Source organism: Haliotis rubra, unplaced genomic scaffold, assembly GCF_003918875.1.
Source record: "Haliotis rubra isolate DU_JTF1 unplaced genomic scaffold, ASM391887v1 Scf1419, whole genome shotgun sequence".
Taxonomy (NCBI): Eukaryota; Metazoa; Mollusca; class Gastropoda; order Lepetellida; family Haliotidae; genus Haliotis; species Haliotis rubra.
The window spans coordinates 95,001-118,143 of record NW_025765358.1 but is presented as its reverse complement, the minus strand read 5'-3'; the positions used below and the strand labels follow the sequence as shown (position 1 = coordinate 118,143).

General features: G+C 38.3%; 1 protein-coding gene across 1 annotated transcript in view; it reads left to right on the top strand.

Annotated features, from left to right (window-relative positions):
- The first annotated feature begins 5,911 nt into the window (after positions 1-5,911).
- Positions 5,912-23,143, top strand: part of LOC124269073 (acid phosphatase type 7-like) — a 34,835-nt gene continuing 17,603 nt past the window's right edge. Inside the window, exon 1 of the mRNA XM_046704085.1 lies at positions 5,912-6,296. Coding sequence (XP_046560041.1) covers positions 6,182-6,296 — 115 coding nt within the window. The 5' untranslated portion in view covers positions 5,912-6,181. The remainder of the gene's footprint in view (positions 6,297-23,143) is intronic.

Here is a 23,143-nt window from a genome sequence, read left to right as displayed (position 1 = left end):
CAATAGTATAGATATCATTTTTATCATAATTTGCAATGAAAGTCATTTTGATAATAAATATGAGTAAAACATCAACCCCAAGAAGTACAAAATATTCGAACGAATATAACGAATTATGTCAAGTTTTCACATGAAATTGTGTCATATATATCAATGTTTCAACATCAATTTCACTTAAATAATATTTTAGATATGTGACAGAGTCTTTACAACTGGTAACGGATAATTTGAGATTGAAAGATGATGGCAACGGAAAATGTATTTTATTTTGTGTTCATTCAGGATAAGGCCATACGTTGTTCTGTTGTATATAAACATTTCCTTGGCCAATAAATGGTGAGCATCATGCCATTTCAAGTCTCCCAAATGAACAAGTCCTTAGATGAAATTATTTCTATATTATCCCAAGGGAAATTTGGTGTGCATCATGTACAGTTCTCCAGTTTTCACATTCTTAAAGCATGTCGACATAACATTTTTTTAATGAGTACCTGCAAGTGATTGCAAGTCACATCATACCTCTCCAAATGGAACAGATACAAATACATAGTACAAAGCCCCATTCACAATGCTTAACTCACATAGTCTGTACAAATACATTAATTTTCAGAAGAAGACAATTTAGTCAATGTTCATGGTGATTCTGATGATGATTGTGATCTACACATTGTTGTAGATAATGATGATTATATGTCAATCATAAACAGACTTCAAAACGTAAAATGTTGTCTCATGTACAGTACAACCAGAAATTATTGAGAATTTAAGATTGTAATTTCTTTTTAAATTTTCACTCATTACTCACGTATTAAATGTGAATATTAGCAGAACATAACTCCAGATTCAATACAGGTGAACAGTTAGTATTTTGTCAAGTCACCATGGGCAGCAATGCAGGCTTCAATGCGGCGGGGCATACTACTGATCAAAGAAGTTAGGAAGTCGTGGTCCATGCTGTCAAACTATCGGACCACCTCTTCTTTCATTTCAGCAATATTTGTCAGATTTTTCTTATTGTAACTTTCCTTCATAAGTCCCCAGACATTTTCTATTGGATTTAGGTCAGGGATATAGCTTGGCCAATATAATAATGTCATATTTTGGGTCCGAAACCAGGCCTGTGAATGCTTTGAACGATGTTTTGGGTCGTTGTCCTGCTGGAAAATCAAACAATTTCCATAGATCACGTGAGCAGATGGAAGTTAAGTCCTTCGAAAATATCTGTGTACCGCTCACTGTTCATATTCCCTTCAAATACACAGAGGGGGGGGGGGGGGGCGTTGCCCCTAACACAGATATGCCACCCCACACGTCGTTAAATTTCGGACTGTACTTTGGGCGCTGATACAAAGGTTTTTCAGTTTGTTTGGTCCAGAATTCGAGTGTATTAGGAAACAGCCACACAGAACTTTCATCTGAGAAAATCACATTGTCCCAGTTAAAATTTCTATGCTGTAGGCACCAGTTCAACCTTCGCTCCTTTTATTCAGGTTTCATGATCGGGGATGGAATTCCTCGACTTTTCTGCCAACCCACTGCATGCAGCTCAGTTCTAATTGTCTCCTTACAGACAGCCACAGTTCCTCTACCAATCATATCCAGCCTTAAGTTTTCTAAACACCTTCGTTTGTTTTTAGAAACAAGAATACCAAGCCGCATCCTGTCACCGACAGTCAATTTTCTGGGCCTACCTGCGCCTCCCTGGTGCTCAACGCTATATCCATTTGCAATACTTTTCAAACACGATAAACAGTGGACAAAGGGATGCCTGTTCTACTTGAAATCACTTTAGCTGATCTGATGTCCTTGCTATAATACTCTTAAATCAACTTCCTCTTCTCTAAATCATCCATACTGAGGATCACTGAAAATGTCGTCTGCTAGCAAGTAAACAAAGGGGGGTAACTCTTCACAAACTAATGAAAAAGGATTAACGGTGTTTCTCTCTTGAATGAAACCAAGCACTTGATAGCTGGTCAAGGTTGTTTATACTAGAAATCCAATTAAACATACATGTATTACTCAATAATTTCTGGTCATACTATAACACACTAGGAAAAAAACCACGACAGACTTGAGGCTTGGACTGGACGTTTACATTCAAGTGGCAATTCATAGTGTTGGGAATTGGTTAAAATCTCGTAATTGATGATTGGTTCATTACAACCGATCAATCATCAAAAATAGTTGGTTAGCGTCATTTATCAAATTTTCCTGTATTGTTTCTTAGTGCACACAAAAAGAATGAAAAAAGGGTTCATTTTAAAGGAGGGGTGTGGTGCAAATTGCACAAAATGCAATTGCAAACTTCACATTTTAATATGGAGTGGGTGGGTTTGGTTTTACGCCGCTTTCAGCAATATTCCAGCAATATCACGGCGGAGGACACCAGAAATGGGCTTCGCACCTTGTGGGCTTCGCACATTCTTAAGCGTGACGAGCGAACACTTTAACCACTGGGCTACCCCACCGCCCTATTTTTAAAAGATGCCTAGTATGTTAGGAACATATATTTTCTGGACTCTTTAAGATAAATTCAATCATGACTTGGAACGAGCTTGTAATGCTTATACAATGTAACAGTCGAAACCAATCTTGTGAAAAATATTGTTAATGCAAACAAGTTTTGCAGAATTGTTTGTGTTCGATTATGAGAAAACATGATCGATTGCTTGGTCGTTTTGTCACTGCGACCAATCTCCGATTATTGCAAGTAATCGGACCACCACTAGGTATGAGGGCAAATAATAGCATTGGTGACACGCGTTGTTCGCGAGAGCGTTTCTGACATATAAGAAAAAACTCTTTCCACATTGTCCCAAGCTGCAGTAACTAAAGTGTGTTTGCATACAATAACTAAAAACGTTCCCACGCTGGCTAAACAAATAGTAACAGAAGACTAAAACTAAAGTTTTCACTCACTGTATAAAGTAATAATTAATAGTCCCTATGATGAAACTAATTGTTTATTCTCTTACTGTAACTACACATGTAACTAAAGGTTTTCCAGCAATGTATTGACACTGATATGACAATGATATCAAATGAACCATGTGTATATTTGTACGAGTTGAACTCATTCAGAAACTGTATCTCGTATGTGATGCATGCTGTGTATATTCCCACTTCATCCTATACATACACAACTTTAAGGTTATCAGTGTTGATTATCGTTATTATGCTAAAGTTTAGCGCCAGTATCCATCTGCTACTCAAAGGCGCTTTGTTTTTCCCATTGGATGTCAATCTCAAACGGAACATCTTATTATCAATCTCAACTCCCTGAGGATCATACATATCTGCCGGAACAGATTCAATTGGCCGTAAATGGCAAGACGACTGGTAAGGATCACCGTAAATCTATAATGACTACAGGTGTGTGCGAATAAATGTCCAACAATCAGTAAATGGTGTTACTAACTAAATATTTGCCAGGGCCACAACATGAGTTCGATTTCAAGTTGTCGATGTTGTACTACAGCTGGTTACAAAGTCAAATATATCGACGTCAGATCTAAGCCTGAATTCAGCACACACATGGCCGTCAGCTCATGACACATGATATTAATAACAATAATTGATGGCCTTCGGCATTGCTCCTACAGGCATGTGCAATCAAACAGTGACAGATGTTCACATTTTATAACCCTAACACATTGTACCTTTAGATAGTCCATGGATAAAAAGTTCACAAATCTGAGCATATTTTTACCGTTTTCCCTTACAAGAGTGCTGGGGCGGTGGGGTAGTCTAGTGGTTAAAGCGTTGGCTCGTCACGCCGAAGACCCGGGTTCGAATCCCCACATGGGTACAATGAGTGAAGCCCATTTCTGGTGTCCCCGCCGTGATATTGCTGGAATATTGCTAAAAGCGGCGTAAAACCAAACTCAGTCAGTCAGTACAAGAGTGCTTGTGATGTGTCATGCATTTTTTTTCGTTTGTCGTATCCATGATGTGAACATCTCACATGTAAACTAACCTGTAAATACAGCAATACAGATCAACCAGTGTACGACGGCACTATCCCCTTCCAGTGAAATAACACCTCCAAACACTTCAACCCAAAAATACTTTTTAGGTGATAGAATAATTATTCAGTAAGAATAATTATATGTAATACGTCTGTTTATATGCACCCCATGCCAAACTCTCTGAATTTTCTGATCCAGGATTCACTTGTCATAAAGACAGTCGCGATATACCTGAAGAAAATTGCTTCGTGTGGCTTTAACAACAAAAGGAGCGAAAATATGTCTATTTATCGTTTAACCAGGGATACTCTACAACAGATCGGCGATATGTCATATTTTTCACACACCTCAAATACACACTAAAAAAAATAAAACTATCACTATTACTTGCAAAAAACTTTCACCTGATGGTATATTCCCCTCATAAAAATTAAAGGTGTATGTGAAAGATGTTTTAGAACACTAACTAGAAACACTCAAACAACGCCCTGTAGTATTTCAATGGCAGATCGGCGATATGTCATATTTTTCACACACCTCAAATACACACTAACATTTTTTTTAAAATTATAAAACTATTACTATTACTTGCAAACACCTTTCACCTGATGGTATATTCCCCTCATAAAAATTGAAGGTGTATGTGAAAGATGTTTTTGAACACTAACTAGAAACACTCAAACAACGCCCTGTAGTATTTCAATGGCAGATCGGCGATATGTCATATTTTTCACACACCTCAAATACACACTAACATTTTTCTTTTAAATTATAAAACTATTACTATTACTTGCAAACACCTTTCACCTGATGGTATATTCCCCTCATAAAAATTGAAGGTGTATGTGAAAGATGTTTTTGAACACTAACTAGAAACACTCAAACAACGCCCTGTAGTATTTCAATGGCAGATCGGCGATATGTCATATTTTCACACACCTCAAATACACCCTAACAATTTTTTTTTAGTTATAAAAATATCACTATTACTTGCAAACACCTTTTAACAAAAGGTATATTTCCCTTCTAAAAATTAAACGAATATGTGAAAGAAGTTTTTAGCGATATAAGTTAGTCTTTCTTCGCTGTGTACTGAGAATTGAAGCCAGTGAGCTACAACATGCCCACTTGAAACTTTACTACAAAGCTACTGTACTTATACTGACACTAATAACAAGTATTTGACTTAAAATGAAGTGACAGAATAGGTAACTTATCTTCTACATGTAGGTTTTCAGTTGTCACAACACTCAGCGTATGTAATCAGCTGTTGAAAATAAACCGGGCTCAATCTTAAAAACTACGCTGCCGCCATATTGGCTGCACTGGTCACGTGACGAGCCGAGGCATAGCTTAGGAGCTTTCCGAGGAGTGACCACTCCCCCTTATAGAGTCTCCCTGGTTTAACAATGATACTTCAAACAACTCAACCCAAATATTCTTATTAATTGATACAATTCTCTTCAGAATAATTATATCTAATATGCCTGTTTAGATGCTGACGATGCCAGTCACTTGATTGTCTGATCCAGGCTTCACTATTTGTATATGTATATAGACAGTTGCGTGTTGCGTTAATGTATATTTATCGTTTACAAAAGTTAAGTGGCTTAAAGACGTCCTGGTTAAAAAGATAAGATAATATTCTACATTTACTTTACCAGCCACGCACCTGTACATTTCTGAAAACAGTTGATAAAGGATGTTTGGAGGGCAAGATAAGAATCGATTCGACTGTTCCATATAACTATCGTCATTACATTGTTTATCAGCTGAACCACAGTTAACGTCCACTTAAACAGCTAACTGGTAAATTAAAGTTACATAATCAATCGCGGGCATCGCAGGCTGTTCCCATACTTTAAACCTGGGACGCCAGCTGTCTAAACCCTCCTTTTTGAGGGGTAACACGTTCGACTGTAACACGCATGCGCGGCGACATTGACATTGGGCAAATGTTTATCGATCGGGACGGAAATTATTATTTCGTTCTGCAGATAGGCTTTGCGTGGATTAGCCCCACATATGTTGTCGACACGCGGCACGTGGATCCCATGTCGTGCTTTACGAAGAAACGATTAAGTGAAAGCGATGTGACATCCTGAGCGAGTGATTCTACCAGTTGGCGACTTGGGAGCGTGTACGATAAGTCGAACCCGGAATTGCGAGTTGTTTCATTTCAAAACTTGGGTGTCAGATCTAATAAGACGATGTGTCCAGAAACTAGGAAGATGACTTGGAGCACATGTGGACGACAGCTCGGAACACTGGTACTTGTGATTCTCCTCACAAACACAGCGACATCCACGATCGATGTTGACGAAGGTGAGATGTCGATCTTGACGCCTTGTGGCAAGTTAAGTCATGTGCATTACCATAGCTACATAGATCTATAGTTTTATGGTAACATGAACGTAGTCAGTTAAATCATTTCATACAGTAACGTGTGATTCTTCTCAGTCAAAAATGAGCAAAAACAGTCGTAATTTCTGTTCAGGAAATGCTCTTTCTGTGACCATGTCTACAGGTGGATACAAAAATACATGAAGTAATAACTGTTGGGGTGTATTCCTGCCCCTGATTCAGGAGGATGATATATGGAAACTGAAATTTAAGTATGGATAAGCACCTAGTTATAGTTAAGCCTGTTTCTTTAATAATAATTATTTTGTTCCATTTTTAATTTTATGGCACACTCATTCTAAAAAAATGGGCGCGCATTTGCCCATATCAAAAGTGGGAAACTAAAGTTAAAATATATTCATTAACTATAAGATTATTTCAGAGTTGAGTATTAGGTACATAATATACAACAAGAGTTGTCGCATAATCTTTGTTTTAAACATACTTTTTTTCGACTCAAAGTAATGCTTCGAGTTTCCAAAAATGTAGAGCTCTAAGTAATCTACGTTACGGTGAAAGCGATACTTAGATACATTGATTAGTATTCAAGATAAGAGGTATGGTGAAAGTTAATAAGATATTGATCGTAACATTTACATTTGTAAATTAATGTAATACAAATTTTCTATGGAATGTGTACACACAACATACAGTTTGACAGATCGTGAGATAGATTACCTTTTCTTATCTGGAACACTAAGTGAATATTTTAGTTACCAGAATCACATAGAGTCTCTTTCTGTCTTCACTGTAACAAGTACCTTGGCTTCTTAGATAAGTGACTTTGGGGAGAGGGGGGGGGGAATATTTAAGTCCACACACGACACCTTAATTATATCCCCACATATTGGAGAACAAACTTTGTTCAAACATCTATTAAACCCAAACATTTTTGTAAAAGTTTTATGCCCCTTTAGCAATATGCCAGCAATATCTTTGACAGGGACACCAGTAATGGCGGCTTCACACATTGTACCCATGTGGAGAAACAAACCCAGGGCCTCCTTTCACAAAGCACTAAGGTGATCGTAAGTCACTAAGGTAACCTTAGTGCAATGTTAAAGAATGGGAGTTAAGGTTAACCTTAGTAAAGGTTGCTTCGTGAAAGGAGCCCCAGGTCTTCAGCATGACGAGTGAACGCTTTTATCACTTGGCCGCGCCACTGCCCCATGTCTGCTGTGGAAAACATCCTTACTAAACACAGCATAATATTGACTGGCATGCAAGTTTGAGTGCTCAGAGGGACTTGTGTAGGATTTGACAAGGGTCTGCATACTGAAATGGGATGCCTAACATGTAAATCGAAACCCTAAACCAACACAACGATTATTAATAATATCGCTGGCATTATCAAGAAGGCATGTTTTCTTTTCATATAAATAATGACAGGCACTGATGGTCAGTTATTCGGCTCAGCTTTAGAAAAAATGTAAATCAGCAAACTGAATGATAATGCAGATATTCTTCTTGTGTAAATAACTTGTGATATACTGTTGAGAGAGGTATGTGCCCACAGATATTCTGTGTTGTGTAAATGCCTTTTAATGATAATGCAGATATTCTTCTTTGTAAATAACTTGTGATATACTGTTGAGAGAGGCGTGTGCCCACAGATATTCTGTGTTGTGTAAATGCCTTTTAATGATAATGCAGATATTCTTCTTGTGTAAATAACTTGTTATACTGTGTAAATAACTTGTGATATACTGTTGAGAGGTGTGTGCCCACAGATATTCTGTGTTGTGTAAATGCCTTTTAATGATAATGCAGATATTCTTCTTGTGTAAATAACTTGTGATATACTGTTGAGAGAGGCGTGTGCCCACAGATATTCTGTGTTGTGTAAATGCCTTTTAATGATAATGCAGATATTCTTCTTGTGTAAATAACTTGTGATATACTGTTGAGAGAGGCGTGTGCCCACAGATATTCTGTGTTGTGTAAATGCCTTTTAATGATAATGCAGATATTCTTCTTGTGTAAATAACTTGTGATATACTGTTGAGAGAGGCGTGTGCCCACAGATATTCTGTGTTGTGTAAATGCCTTTTAATGATAATGCAGATATTCTTCTTGTGTAAATAACTTGTGATATACTGTTGAGAGAGGCGTGTGCCCACAGATATTCTGTGTTGTGTAAATGCCTTTTAATGATAATGCAGATATTCTTCTTGTGTAAATAACTTGTGATATACTGTTGAGAGAGGCGTGTGCCCACAGATATTCTGTGTTGTGTAAATGCCTTTTAATGATAATGCAGATATTCTTCTTGTGTAATGACTTGTGAATGTGATATACTGTTGAGAGAGGCGTGTGCCCACAGATATTCTGTGTTGTATAAATGACTTTTAATGACTGTTGATATACTGTTGAGAGAGGCAGTTGCACCTTGACTCTGGTCTAGTGAGTAGTCTATGAAAAAATATATAAATTTGATAGAACAAATACTGCATTTAAATTCAAAAGGAGCCCCAGTGGGATGGTAGATTCAGAACCTGAGAAATATCAAGATTTACCTTGTTATGGCGTTTTACATAACTGAAATGATTTTGTGGACTGGACAACAACCTAGTTCAGAGACAGACTACCTTGACCATCAATGCGTCGATGAGGATTAACCAAAAGCATCTGCTAGCCAGGACTGTGGTAACACATCACAGGGCTCCAGATGAAGGCCGTATCGGTATGTAATGTCACATTACGTGATTTAATTTCGTTTCGTTTACTTTACGGTGATACTTTTAGTCAACTGAGAGTTATCTCCCTTGGTAAACAGTGCGCCAAGACATGGCGAATGTAACTTGATCTTGAAGATTAAACTTTTAAGTTTAATGGACATTCACGTCATCTTTTCGACCAAGGACCAAGCATAACATGGTGTCAGAACAAGCGAAGCCACACGCATTCGTTAGGACTGGACGACAACCCACTTTCAGGACAATATAAAGTGCACTGCCCGCGCCGGGTGAATGGACTTTCACGTGGTGTGTGTAAAAAATGACAGAAAGCGATAACGGACATTCTCAAGCTTTCACGACGCTTCCTACGTGTTTGATGATCGAAAAGTGATCATTGGCATTACAAGTGACATTAACTCAGCCGATTCCTCATCTTGAGAGACGAGAATCGTGAAATTCAACTTTCTCTCGCTGGCGACATCGGATGTATGGTGAAGCATACGGGACATAATTTGTAAATCATGGCAGAACTCACAGGTATTCCAATTCCGAGTTTAGACTTAAAATCCAGTAATTTACCAGAAGCATTTCGTAAATTTAAACAAACATGTCAATTTATTTTTGATGGACCATTGGCTGACAAAACAGAAGTTGTCAAAATTCAATATCTCATGCTATGGATTGGTGAAGAAGGTATGGATATTCGAGAAGGATGGAATCTTTCGGAGGAAGATAAAGGGAAGTTAGATGTGCATTGGACTAAATTCGAAAGATATGTGAAACCCAAATCAAACTTCAGAGTAGCTAGATTTCAGCTCAGAGCTCTCAAACAAGAATCATCAGAGACAGTGGATGCATTTATCACCAGGGCGAAAATCATTGCAGCCGAATGTGAGTACACAGACACAAACGATCAGTTGCTTGACACTCTCATTGCAGGAGTGAATAATGAAAGCATTCAACGAAAACTAATTGCCAAAGACAACACTCTTACCTTAGATCAAGCCATGACAATTGTACGAACGTACGAAGCAACAAGGACTCAAATGAACGACATTCAAGACACCAAAACTGTTCACACAGTGACAAAGAACAGTGAACAAAAGGACAATAGACAGTTCTACACACGTTACAAGAAAGCTCCTTTCAAAACGGGACAATGTTGGAATTGTGGACTAGATCATGGACGTGATGCTAAATGTCCAGCACAAGGCTCGACATGTTCTTTCTGTAAAAAACAGGATCACTGGGCCAGTATGTGCATTTCCAAGCAAAAGCTTAACACAGACAGTAACGAACGAGGACGAAAGACAACAAACACAAGATCTCAGTCAAGAGGACGATCACATTTACGCAGAAGACAAGTTCAAACCAGAGACAATAAGAAGGTGCATGAGCTGACAAACAATGACAATGGAGACACAAATGTGAATGACATGGCAGACGATTTCAAGGATTTTGTGTTGGACACTATAGACATTGAACATGAGAAATGTGATACAGATGAACAATTTTGTGACAGTATAATCATTGAATCAATCTACAATGATGGTCCAAGGGATCAAGCTTTTGCGAACGTTATCATTACATTCAATGACATCAGTCATACAGTCCGGTGTAAAATTGACACTGGTGCTCAGTCAAATGTAATTCCTCTCAGAGTCTACAAGGAATTTGTACCAGAGCAACACTCTAAATCTGACTATGAGAAGCATCTCAAACCGACAAACATAAAGCTGAAAGCTTATGGAGGTTATCCCATCAAGCAGTTGGGAACATGTGAATTGAACTGTAGCCATAGGGATAAGTCATCAAAGTGTGAATTCCATGTGACAGAAGCCAACGGAAATACAATGCTTGGACTACGTACATGCATTGACCTTGGGATTGTGAAACTGAACTGTGAACATTCTCATTGCAACACATGTCATAAAACTAGTGACATTTCAGAACTTCATACGGACACAAGGTGCGATAAAAAATGCTCATCATTTGGTAGCAAGACAGGAGATCCAAAACAGGATATGTTAGATCAATTTGCAAAATGTTTTCAAGGAGTAGGGTTATTTCCAGGTGACTACCACATTGAGTTGCGAGCTGATGCAGAACCAGTTATTCATCCTCCACGACGCGTCCCAGAATCACTCAAAATTCCTTTGAAGAGAGAACTGGAACGAATGACAGATCTTGATGTCATTGAGAAAGTAGACTGCCCTACTGACTGGGTTAACAGTCTAGTTTATGTCACAAAACCTAATGGAGATCTCAGAATTTGTCTAGATCCACGCGATCTAAACAAGTGGATCAAGAGAGAACATCATTACACAAGGACTCTAGATGATGTTTTACCCTCTCTATCTAAAGCGAAAGTATTCAGTAAGCTTGACGCACGTTCTGGATATTGGAATGTCAAACTGGACACTGAATCCAAACATTTGACGACGTTCAATACACCATACGGTCGTTATTGTTTCAAGCGGCTTCCCTTTGGTCTGGTCTCAGCACAGGATGTCTTCCAGAAGAAGATTGATCAGACATATGAAGGTCTACCTGGTGTGATTGGGATCACTGATGACATTATTGTGCATGGTGAAAATGATGCAGACCATGATGCAAACTTAACTGCTATGCTCAGACGGACAGAGCAAGTTGGTCTGAGACTTAACCCTGACAAATGTGATGTGAAACAGGACAGTGTGAAATTTTTCGGAAACGTAATCAGCAAGGATGGTCTGAAGCCAGATCCGGACAAAATTTCATCAATTGTGAACATGGATGCCCCAAAGTCGGTCAGTGAATTGCAGTCATTCCTAGGTACAGCGAACTACCTAAGCCGTTTCACACCAAACCTTGCAACCATCACAGCACCGTTGCGTGACCTCACAAAACAGGACATAGAGTTTACTTGGGGTCCAGAACACCAAAAAGCATTCCAATACCTGAAAGATATTCTTCTTTCAACTGACGTATTGACCTACTTCGATGAACTGAAACCAGTAGTGCTACAAACAGATGCTAGCAAACGAGGACTAGGAGCTGCTATGTTCCAAAATGGACGACCAGTAGCATATGCTAGCAAAAGTCTGTCTGAAACAGAAAGCAACTATTGCAACATTGAGAGGGAAATGCTTGCAATTGTGTTTGGTCTAGAACGCTTTCACCAATATGTTTATGGCAGACATGTGGTCATTGAATCGGATCATAAACCGTTGGAGAGCATAACGAAGAAATGCTTGGCGAGTGCTCCTCCAAGACTGATGAGGATGCTGCTACGCATACAGAGATATGACTTTGAGGTGAAGTATGTTCCTGGCAAGGACATACCAATTGCTGACACTCTTTCAAGGATTCCTGTCAGTGGTGTGGAAATACCAGACATGGACATTACCATCCATGAAGTAGTCAATGTCTCCCAGTCAAGATTACAACAAATCAAAGAATGTAGTGACCAGGACTCAACACTAGCAGCTTTGAAGAAAACTGTCATGACTGGATGGCCAGCTTCAAGGAATCAGTGTAGTGCTGAAACCCAAGACTTTTGGAACTATCGTGACGAAATCGCTATCTATGATGGTATCCTTTTGAAGGGTGACAGGGTTATCATACCAAAGCAGCTACAGGCAGAGGTTCTTGATCGAATACATGCTGGTCACCAAGGCATTGAAAAGTGTCGATTGAGGGCTCGAGCGTCAGTATTTTGGAACTGTATTAATTCTGACATTGACTTGATGGTCAAGAAGTGCTCTGTTTGCCAACAGAATCAGAGATCACAACAAAAAGAACCACTGATTCAGATTGACGCAGCACAACCATGGACAATTGTTGGTTCTGACTTGTTTGTGTTGAATCGAAGCAATTATTTGTTGCTTGTTGACTACTACAGCTCTTTCCCTATCATACGAAAACTGAATTCCACTACCTCAACAAGTGTAATCAGTCACTTGAAATCTATATTCTCAGAATATGGAGTGCCAAATGTTCTCATAAGTGACAATGGGCCACAATATAGCTCCAATGACTTTGCCAGTTTCAGTCAAGAATATTGTTTCAAACATGAGACAAGTAGCCCACATCATCCCCAAGCCAATGGCAAGGCTGAACGTTATGTAGGTGTAACGAAACATACCCTACAGAAAGCACTAGAGGCTGGAGAAGATGAACACATGGCAATTCTATGTGTGAGGACAACCCCACTTGCTCCTGGAATTCCATCTCCAGCTGAACTGTTTTTCAATCGAAAAATACAGTCAAACCTGCCAGTCGTGAACAGACACGAAATGAACGAGAACACAGTTAAAAAAATTCAAAAACGGAGAGATAGAGTGCTTGCTAACCATGACACAGCAAGTAATCTTATGTCCGAACTCAGACCTGGACAAAGTGTAAGGATGCAGGATCCAGTAACTAAGCGTTGGGAGCCAGCACACATCAAACAACCCCTCAGTGAACACCCCAGATCATATGTTGTTACTGGAGAATCAGGGCAACACTATCGCCGCAACCGACTACACATTCGAACAACTGGAGAAACATTCAAGTTTCAGCCTGATTTAGACATGGATCAGGAGACACCTGATTCCATAGAGACTAAACCTTCACCTAGTCCCAACAGTTCAACTAGTAGAACTCGAAGTGTTTCCTTTGACGAACCTATGATTCCGAAAGCAGAAGGACATATGGTGACCAGATCAGGAAGAAGAGTTGTGCCCCCTGTGAAACTTGATTTATGACTTTAAGCTTCAAGCTTTACGCAATCAAAGACATTTTTTAATTCCAGTATTACCGATGGACACTTTCAGTATTACTAATTGACATTTGTTTTCATTAACATTTCAAAGAGGGAGATGTCACATTACGTGATTTAATTTCGTTTCGTTTACTTTACGGTGATACTTTTAGTCAACTGAGAGTTATCTCCCTTGGTAAACAGTGCGCCAAGACATGGCGAATGTAACTTGATCTTGAAGATTAAACTTTTAAGTTTAATGGACATTCACGTCATCTTTTCGACCAAGGACCAAGCATAACACACCACGGAGGCGGTTCATGATGAGGCTTTGTTACTTATATTCATCTTCTAACACTGGAGTTGATCATTCAGGATTCGTTGAAGCCTTTACAATACTGAATGGAAATACTGGCGTAGTCACCATGTATCGGTATATCACAGCCTCCATGGTCTAGTGGATCAAGTTTCTGCCCAGAAGGTATTTGGTAGGTCGTTCCTTCCAAAGTCACATCATGCTAAATGACATGAAAACATGGCATTTGTTGTTTCCCAGCCTGCTACATGGCATTATGGGATGAAACAGGACAAGTTGCCTTAATCAGCTTGCTCTATCTGAGAGCAGATTCACTGAAATCAGATCTTAGTTATTCCTTTTGCTGAACAAAGTTAACTTTATCAAAATACGCCTGGTATTTAAGTAAGTTTCCTGTTACTTATTGGTCTGTTTGCTAAAGGTTGCTGTGACGTGACCCATTATGGGATGTCCGCAGACCTATGTTAACAGTAGCAAGAATGAAGATCTACTTGAATGAGCTTGTGTCTGAGTTTGGTGTCAATGTTAGAACCGCGGTATGATATGTCACAAAATTTGGAGCAGCACAAATAGTCACAGACATAGCTGCGTGTGGAAACGTAAGTTGAATCATCTTAACTGCAATGCTGCTCCGCATTTCATCCCATCTCACTACGCATAGCAGCAAAATGTCAGATATAATGACAGCCTTATTGGATGCTGACTTGTACAGCAACTTTCAAATGTCAGTTTTAACAAACCATCAATTATTCCTCATACCAAACATTTGTGTCTGTTACACATGAGCGTGTCGGAAACTTTACTCAAAGACATTGTTCAGGCAATGGTTGGGTTGTCCTCATCAGGGTTGCGATCGGGAATGTATTCGCCTTTGAGAAATAACGTATGTGTACATTTAATCATGAAAAATATGTCACATTAGTTTTGTTTATGCATTCCTGTCTATTAAACACCTCCATTTTTTCTGTCTACATATTTATGATGTGAGAGATGTCACGTGGTGCTGTGACTCATGAGTTATTAATTGCTAGAATGATCATCTAAATGTGATGAAGAACCTTTGGATGGATAACAACGTTTTTGTATTTTAAGATGAAGCAGCCCTGAAATGTTGTTACAAACAATGAGGACATTGTTACTGTAAAATGATTCAACTTCTTCATGTTGATCAACATGATCAAAGACTAGATAGATCATGTTAATATGCATGATAAGATTTGATATTACAGAGTTTCTTTAGTCAAACATTGACCGCCTCCGTGGTGTAGTGGTTAGAGCATCCGCCCGGAGAGCGGAAGGTTGCGGGTTCGATCCCCGGCCTCGTCATACCAAAAGACGTTAAAATATGGTACTTGTTCAGTTGTTTGTCCCTGCCTGGCGCTCAGCATTAATGGGTACAACAAGGACTGGTCGGCTTGGAGTCAGTATAATGTGTCTGAGTGGGGTATTCATGCTTCACTGCGGCATGGTATCTCAGTGGGTTAGCACTATAAAACCAGCTTCAGTCTGGGCTAGTACAAGCAGCCTCATCACTTCTTATGTCATGAAGTGGTTCCAAGCAATATTCCAGCAATATGGCGCGGTCTTTAAATACTTGAGTCTGGACCAGACAATCCATTGATCGACAGCATGAGCATTGATCTGCACAATTGGGTTACGATGACATGTGTCAACCAGGTCAGCAAGCCTGACCACCAAATACCGTTAGTCGCCTCTTACAACAAGAATTGGCTGCTGAAAACCGTTCTAACCATGATCTTGGCAGGTTCCTTTGTATTTACGTATAGTAGTAATTGGAAAATATGCTGCCTCCAGGTTAGAGGATTTTGAACATATGATACATCACAGCCAATTATTTCACCTTCATTTGAAATATTTATCTCAGATTTAGGAGTCCTATGAATTAAAATGAATTATTCAACTACATATCCTGAAGCCATCTGTTATACTCAGTGAGAAACTTGATCATCAGACACTCAGTTAGACCAGCATCTAGTCTCTGAAATGATAATGTTTTACAGAAAAAGCGTTGTTATATTATCTCGATAAAATATACCTGACTACAGTATCCTTAACTTACCAACTTTTTCAGATAGTTTCTTTGTGTGGGATTTTAGGAATTGGGCAGAATAATATTGACAGACTTTATAGACTAAGTACAACTTCTTTTATTTTGTGAGTGTAACTTTTCAATACAAATTGTTGGGCTGTTCACAACGATACAAGAATCTGTATTGAAATGCCACACTCATGAAATTGTTATGCATAAAGTTTGTCAATATTGAACTTGTTCGGACTTTGAATGGACTGTATTGTACAGTTTCAGGTCTGTATGATGGACTGTGTCACAGTATGATCTCTTGTTTGTCTATGTAGGCAAAGATTGGAAAAGATTTTAAAAGATATTTTGACAACCAATATATATTTATTCAGGACTGCAGCTTACTCATACATTTATTCATGTACCAAGTAACCCTACAGGATGAATACAGGTTGAACAACTTAAACTTTAATTTTAGATTGAGAGCAGATAATATGCTCTATGGGGCCTGCGGGAGACACAAAGGTATTGCTGTTTATGTAATATAGACACATCCAGCTGCATAGCCTGTTTCACAGTCCCTGAACCGCATTATTTTCCCTTCTGCCTAGCCCCTTCTGCAATGCTAAGCCCTAAATAAAGTAAGTCTAGATTTCCTCACAATCTCCCATGCCACTTGGGCTCCTTTTCAGTTTAAAAGGAAAGGTTTGTTTCTGTCAAAATGATATATATTCAGAAACTAAGCATTAGTCTCGCAGCTGCAGTGTGAACAGATGAAACTGTGCAAGACATTTTGTTTACCTTCAGTCGCTAAGTTTCATTTCAAACAGTAAGTGGCCTTCTGAATTAGCAAAAAAAGAAATTGTTGTTTGCCAAACACCCCAATATACATTCCTTGGACCCTAAGAAATTATTGCTGAGTGTCCCAACAATAGACAAAGTATACTGCTTATACCATTAGTTTTGAGTAATTGTGTTAGTCAGAATTCGTCTCAGCAGGATATCCTTCCAACACTTAATTGTCATGTTTATACCCTTTGATGTTGGGAAATTGAAACCACTTTGTTTACATGTTTCAGCTAAATTGTTTTATGTTCATCAAGTGTCGGTCACAGTAAATTGCAAATATTGATTAGTTCAGACCTTGTTGCATTGTCTCGCCAGCCGTTCAGTATACAGATTTATCCAGCTGTTGCAGATGTGGCAGCCATATTGGATGTCTCACAAACACGTGAAAGTCAGCATGGTACAAAATCTATAGCAGTGAATAGATGCACAGGGGTGGAAATAACCCATTGCCCGACGTCTGAGTCCAGTCTTTTTTTCTGTCGGGCAAGCAAATTTGTACATGCGCTGTACCGGTGTCCAGTTGACTTTCCAATGTTAATAATGTTGTTTATTTAAAAAAATGAACAAGAAAACGGCCGGTATAGTGGAAAACTTATCAGGGCAAGTGATTTTACATGTGCCACTGTACCGGAGTACACTGGCAATTTTAAAGTTATTTCCACCCCTGATGTAGATCAGTGGTAGACTCAGAGATGTACGGGTCGTTTGTTTCAGTGTTGTTCGGTTTCGTTGTTTGGTAGATCCTTTGCTTGCATATACGATTTCCATAAAGCTGGGTATCAGAGTACCATTATTTTAAGTATTTCATCAAATAAATAAACATGGGGGAAATAAACCACAAACCTAATAAATGTTTAATGAAATGTTCATCAACTGACTCAATTTTCTTCTTTATGTTGTCCTTCTTTCCTATACGGGCTGTGTAGTGGGGTAGCCTAGTGGTTAAAGCATTCGCTCACACGCTGAAGATCCGAGTTCGGTTCCCCACATGGGTACAATGTGTGAGGCCCATTTCTGTTGTCCCCCGCAGTGATATTGCTGGAATGTTGCTAAAACTGGCTAAAACTAAAACTCACTCACTCACTCCTTTACTATACTATCAAGAGTCTCATGATGAGTTTGGTCGTACTTCTTTAATATGGGAACTGGATTCACATATTTAGTCACAGTTGTCTCCCTTAGCTAAGTCACGATCTGCTGATTATTGATTAAAATCCTCAATTCTCCTTGCTTATTATTGTTGGTTTGTCAACACCATCGTAACCATTATGTCATTTTTAAGCAGTGTTGTAAATGTCTAGAACAATTTTCAATTCTTCCAAAAGTCATGCCTTCCCTTCAAGCTTTTCACTGAAATACATTCAACATGTTCAACAGGACATAACATGCAACTGACTTGATCTCTTTGTGAAAAATATCTCCCATCTGAAACCCGAGAGCACCTGTTGCCGAAGTAATTACACTGTCAGCTAGATTAAATATTACCATGATAAGCCAGCATGTAATAAAGGACAAACATTGTCCTTCTGCTTTATTATTCCTCTTGATACAGCTATTGTGGTCACAGAGCTCATCTGCATATCATTACCATGGACAACATGTGGATTGGAAAATGGCAATATCACAGAAGGTCGGACTTTGTTTTATTTCGACAGCTATGAATGTGACTGGAAGGACCCCAAGAACATAAACATATGCCAATCCCATAATTGAAGGATAGTTTAATAATACAACCAATTTTCCAGGTGCTAGCACATGCCTGTCTGTTTGAAAATGGGATTATGAGGGTGGTATTAGTGTATAACGACATGGCGTGTATAATGCGCCATTGTCAGTGGTGCTTGTTATTGAGAGGAATTTCCACGTTGTTTGTTTCAAGCTGTCTGTTCCGTTAATCGGTCATTATTTATAGGATTGTTGAATTAGGAATGTACAAGGGCAATAATACCATCACTTCATGGCATGTATATGATATATAATATATAATGTATGATATTTAAATATTTCACTATGTATAGCATGGTGTTGTGGTTTGGCCCCACTATTTTATGGTGGGACTGTGGGGTAGCCTAAAAGTAAAATCGTTTGCTCGTTAAGACCAGGGTTTGATTCCCCACATGGGTACAATGTGTGAAGCCCATTTTTGGTATCCCCTGCAGTGATATTGCTGAAATATTGCTAAAAATGGCGTAAAGCCATACTCACTCACTCACTCTATTTTATGGTTGTCGTCACAGGGGCTTATAACCTATAAAACTAGCATCAAACTTTACGTTGTCACTATCGTGGTCTTAGTACTAACGGCACCTATTATATACTTGTAGCTAAGTGCATGTCAGTGATAGTATTTACCTAAATGCTAGTATTTATGTGTTACAAGCCCCTGTGTTGTTCAAGAGTTAAACTATGTTATCATTTTCATTGGATAAATGTTTGTTGCATTTGGTCACTTGAGCGTGAAATAAAACCCAGAGGTGCTTGCAACGTAAAACACTATCATCAAGGCATAAATTGGCACTACTGAGCTCTCAGCCCATCAGTGACAGTATACCTACACCGAAACGTCGCACTCATTGCAATAAAGAAGTTGACTATCCATACAAATCAGTTTTCCTTCATCTTCACAACTTCTAAAATGCCTCTCAAAGGAAAATTTCACTTTAAACAAAAAATAAATCAAATAAAGTGAAAATAAGATTGCGAATCCTAATTATTTTAGCTTGCCAACTGAGCATTTAAATCTCTGAATTTTATTCAACTTAGGATAAAAGTTGTTTAACAAACGATCATAGATTCAAATCACTATTATTGGTTTGTATTACAGTTCAGTAGTGGCTTAACCATGCTTGCTGTTACTTAATGCCATGTTTATGATAATTCACAACATATAGGCGCAGTCCTCACTTTATTGTCATGTTTATTCTTTATGGTTTATTGATTGTTGCTCATAAATTAGTAACAGTTGGTGGATATGAAACTGAGAATATATTAATGTGTTGCACATTATCTTTATCAGTTTATCTCATTTTGTGGGTTAAAAATTTGGACTTAAGTATTTAAACAGTGTTCAGTGTTTTGAAATTTTGAGTGTCAGTTGATTGAGTGTTTTCATGGTTATAGAAGTGTCAATTTTAGTGTTATTTCATACAACTCCATGTATTTGAATGTAAATAACTGTGTGTGTTATCAAAATTATTCAAATGGAAAAGTAACCGGCTTCAAATTATGAAACTTTTGAGACAAATTATGTTCATAATTAGACTTGACATGCATGATTTGTCATTTTCAGGGGCCTGTAGTCAGCCCAGTATATTTATTCCAAGCTTGAAATGAATTTATTACTCATGACATTACCGAGAAAATTAGGCATCATGTTATCATATAATTTAGGCCATAACAAATGTGAGTTACCAGTAATGGAAAACTAGCCTCCCATAAACTATGACGAAATGTATCTGTCTGTTCCACAGTGGTTAAGCATTTTGCCAACCAGAGTTAAAAGCCACAATCAGAATAAAAAATATTGAAAATTACAACAATTTATTATTTAATTTCTCAATCTCTCTCGGCGGATTAGCAAAGCAAGGATGTATGATCATGTGCAGCCACCACATTCTAACAGGAAGTAATGGCTTCCGTTTTGAATAATTTATGATGTAATACTGTTTTATGACCCCAATAACTGCAAAAATGAAACATCCTGAAACAGTTATGTTTTAGTATTGGTTGGCAATCATACATCTGGGGCGGTGCGGTAACATGCATCGTGGTTAAAGCGTCGGCTCGTCACACCGAAGACCCGGGTTCGATTGCCCACATGGGTACGTGTGAAGTCCTCCCCCACCGTGATATTGCTGGAATATTGCTAAAAGCGGCATAAATCCATGCTTGCTCGCTCACTCACTCATACTTCTGTACTTGTGCGCGTAGGAGTTTCTTTTCAGCCATTATCAGCAGTATTTATTTTTAAAATATTTCATATATATTTTACACGATCAACGAGTTCATTAAATTTTCGACCTAAAATCTTGTTAACCAAATGATAAAAGGTCTTACAAAGAACAATGCCATTGCTGACATACATTTGTATGTTTGACACATTTTGTTTTGTTTTTATGGTAGTCAGACAATTAAACCACCTCACTTTCAGATGGAGTGCCATTTAAGGAACTAAATACAAAACAAATAACCGTATATTACCGTCTGTAGAAGGGTCTATAAAACTTTTTCAGGGATAAGAAAACAATTTTGAGGGACAAAAAGCAGTCTGTAGAAGGGGGTCCTCTTATCCATGGGTTACGCTTTGTCAAACTTTTTCCAGTAATAAGAAAACAACATCGTTAGAAAGACAACATTATCCAGTGTTTTCACAAGGCGATAATCCGCGTGAACAAACAACAGAAGACAACTTTGTCAGTAGAGACGTCAAATTTGCAATTAAACATCACTAGACAAGATTATTTACCTTTTAAGTTCTAAGTTGTTTTTGCTGGGCATTGTATTATTTGCAGGGATTAAGATTACCGTGTGTATCTGAGCCGGAAATAGCAATCAGCTGTGCACATATACCTTCCCGGCGATCAAGTTCAAACATGCACAATGATATAACAGGACGAATTCTGAGGCAGTCGTCAGTAAAATATAATACAGAGTACTATTATTTAACCCAAAGAAATATAACTTAGCATTGTGTAATTTTAATTACAGTTTTTATGTAAAATATATATTATAATCAACACTTAGTGGTTATATGGATCCTCATGAACGTTGTAAGCAGAAGTTGTACGCACATGGAATGGGGTAAAATATGGAAGCCATTTAAATTCACACATTTTTACCGATGTTACTGTAAACTAGCAGTCAGTGGAAAACGAGGCGGTAATCAGTTCGTGATTGTTGAATGGGGTAAAATAAGCAAGCCAGTTTGTTGCTACAATAAATATGATATTTAGAGAAACAAAATATATTATGCATTTTCTGTCAACTACATTTCGTTTTGATCCGTGAGTAGACGCAATATATATGATTGTGAATTCTTTGAATAATGTGGACCAAAGTTATAATTATTGGTAACTGCCAGTTGTCTGTGGTCTGTATTTGCCGCGAGTAGGACCCCATCGCGGGGGGATCAACTTATGCACGAAACATACCATTTACACACTGATTTTAAGGGTCAAGTTTGGGGGTTGTCTTATCCATGGGGTCGGCTTATAGACGGTAATATACGGTAAGTAAGATTATGCTAGAGGAATTATCCCCGACCCCTAGAAAATATATGTATTTTGTGTAGTTAATCACATTTATTCATAACGGTCGGTACAAAAGAGAGAACGTTTCACTGCACAGGAACCATGTACAAAAATTAGTCATGGTGACACAGGCAGCTGATTAACAGGAATTTTTGTTTATGGATAGACAATTTCTTTATTGCAATAGATGCGAATTTTAGGTGTAGAGAATAACTGTTATCAAGCAAGCAATAATGGTGTTAGCATATACACCAAAACATCGCATCAATTGCAGTAAAGAAGTTGTTTAGGAGTGACTAATTCTATTTCTTGTTTCACTGATTTTGTCCTCAGAAAACCTAAAGGCAGGAGGGGGAAAAAATCACCAGTCAAAGCAAAAACCCACATGAAGTTTTCAACGGCATTGTTTTTCAAGTTCACACCTGCTGAGGTGCTCGAAGCACTGATTTCTAAAACAAATATTGTTTGATAATTCAATTTAAAGTCTGTGAGAACAGATACCGGTGTCCAGCAAACTGCCTTGCGTAGCTGAAGTCTCGCTTCTGTATATCTTAACCTGAAGCTTTTATATTTCGAGCGGAGAAAATTTATTTTTTATTTTTTTCTTATTCTTGAAGATCCATAAAACAAGAAATATAATTGGTCTGGCCTTATCCTCAAATAAAAATGTCTTGTTCATCATGCCAGTTACTAAATGCCACTCAAAGAAGGAGCCAGCTGACTGACAGAATTATTGGCTTGTTACTGATGTTATTTCCATTAATAGAGACATTCACACAACACTTTCATCTGTCATTGATTCTATGGTCCACACAGCTGCAGCGTATAAAAGCATAAAATGTGACACATTATTTGAATTATTCCACCATGTGAATTGACATAGCATTTTTCTTGAAACAGAGGGGCGGTG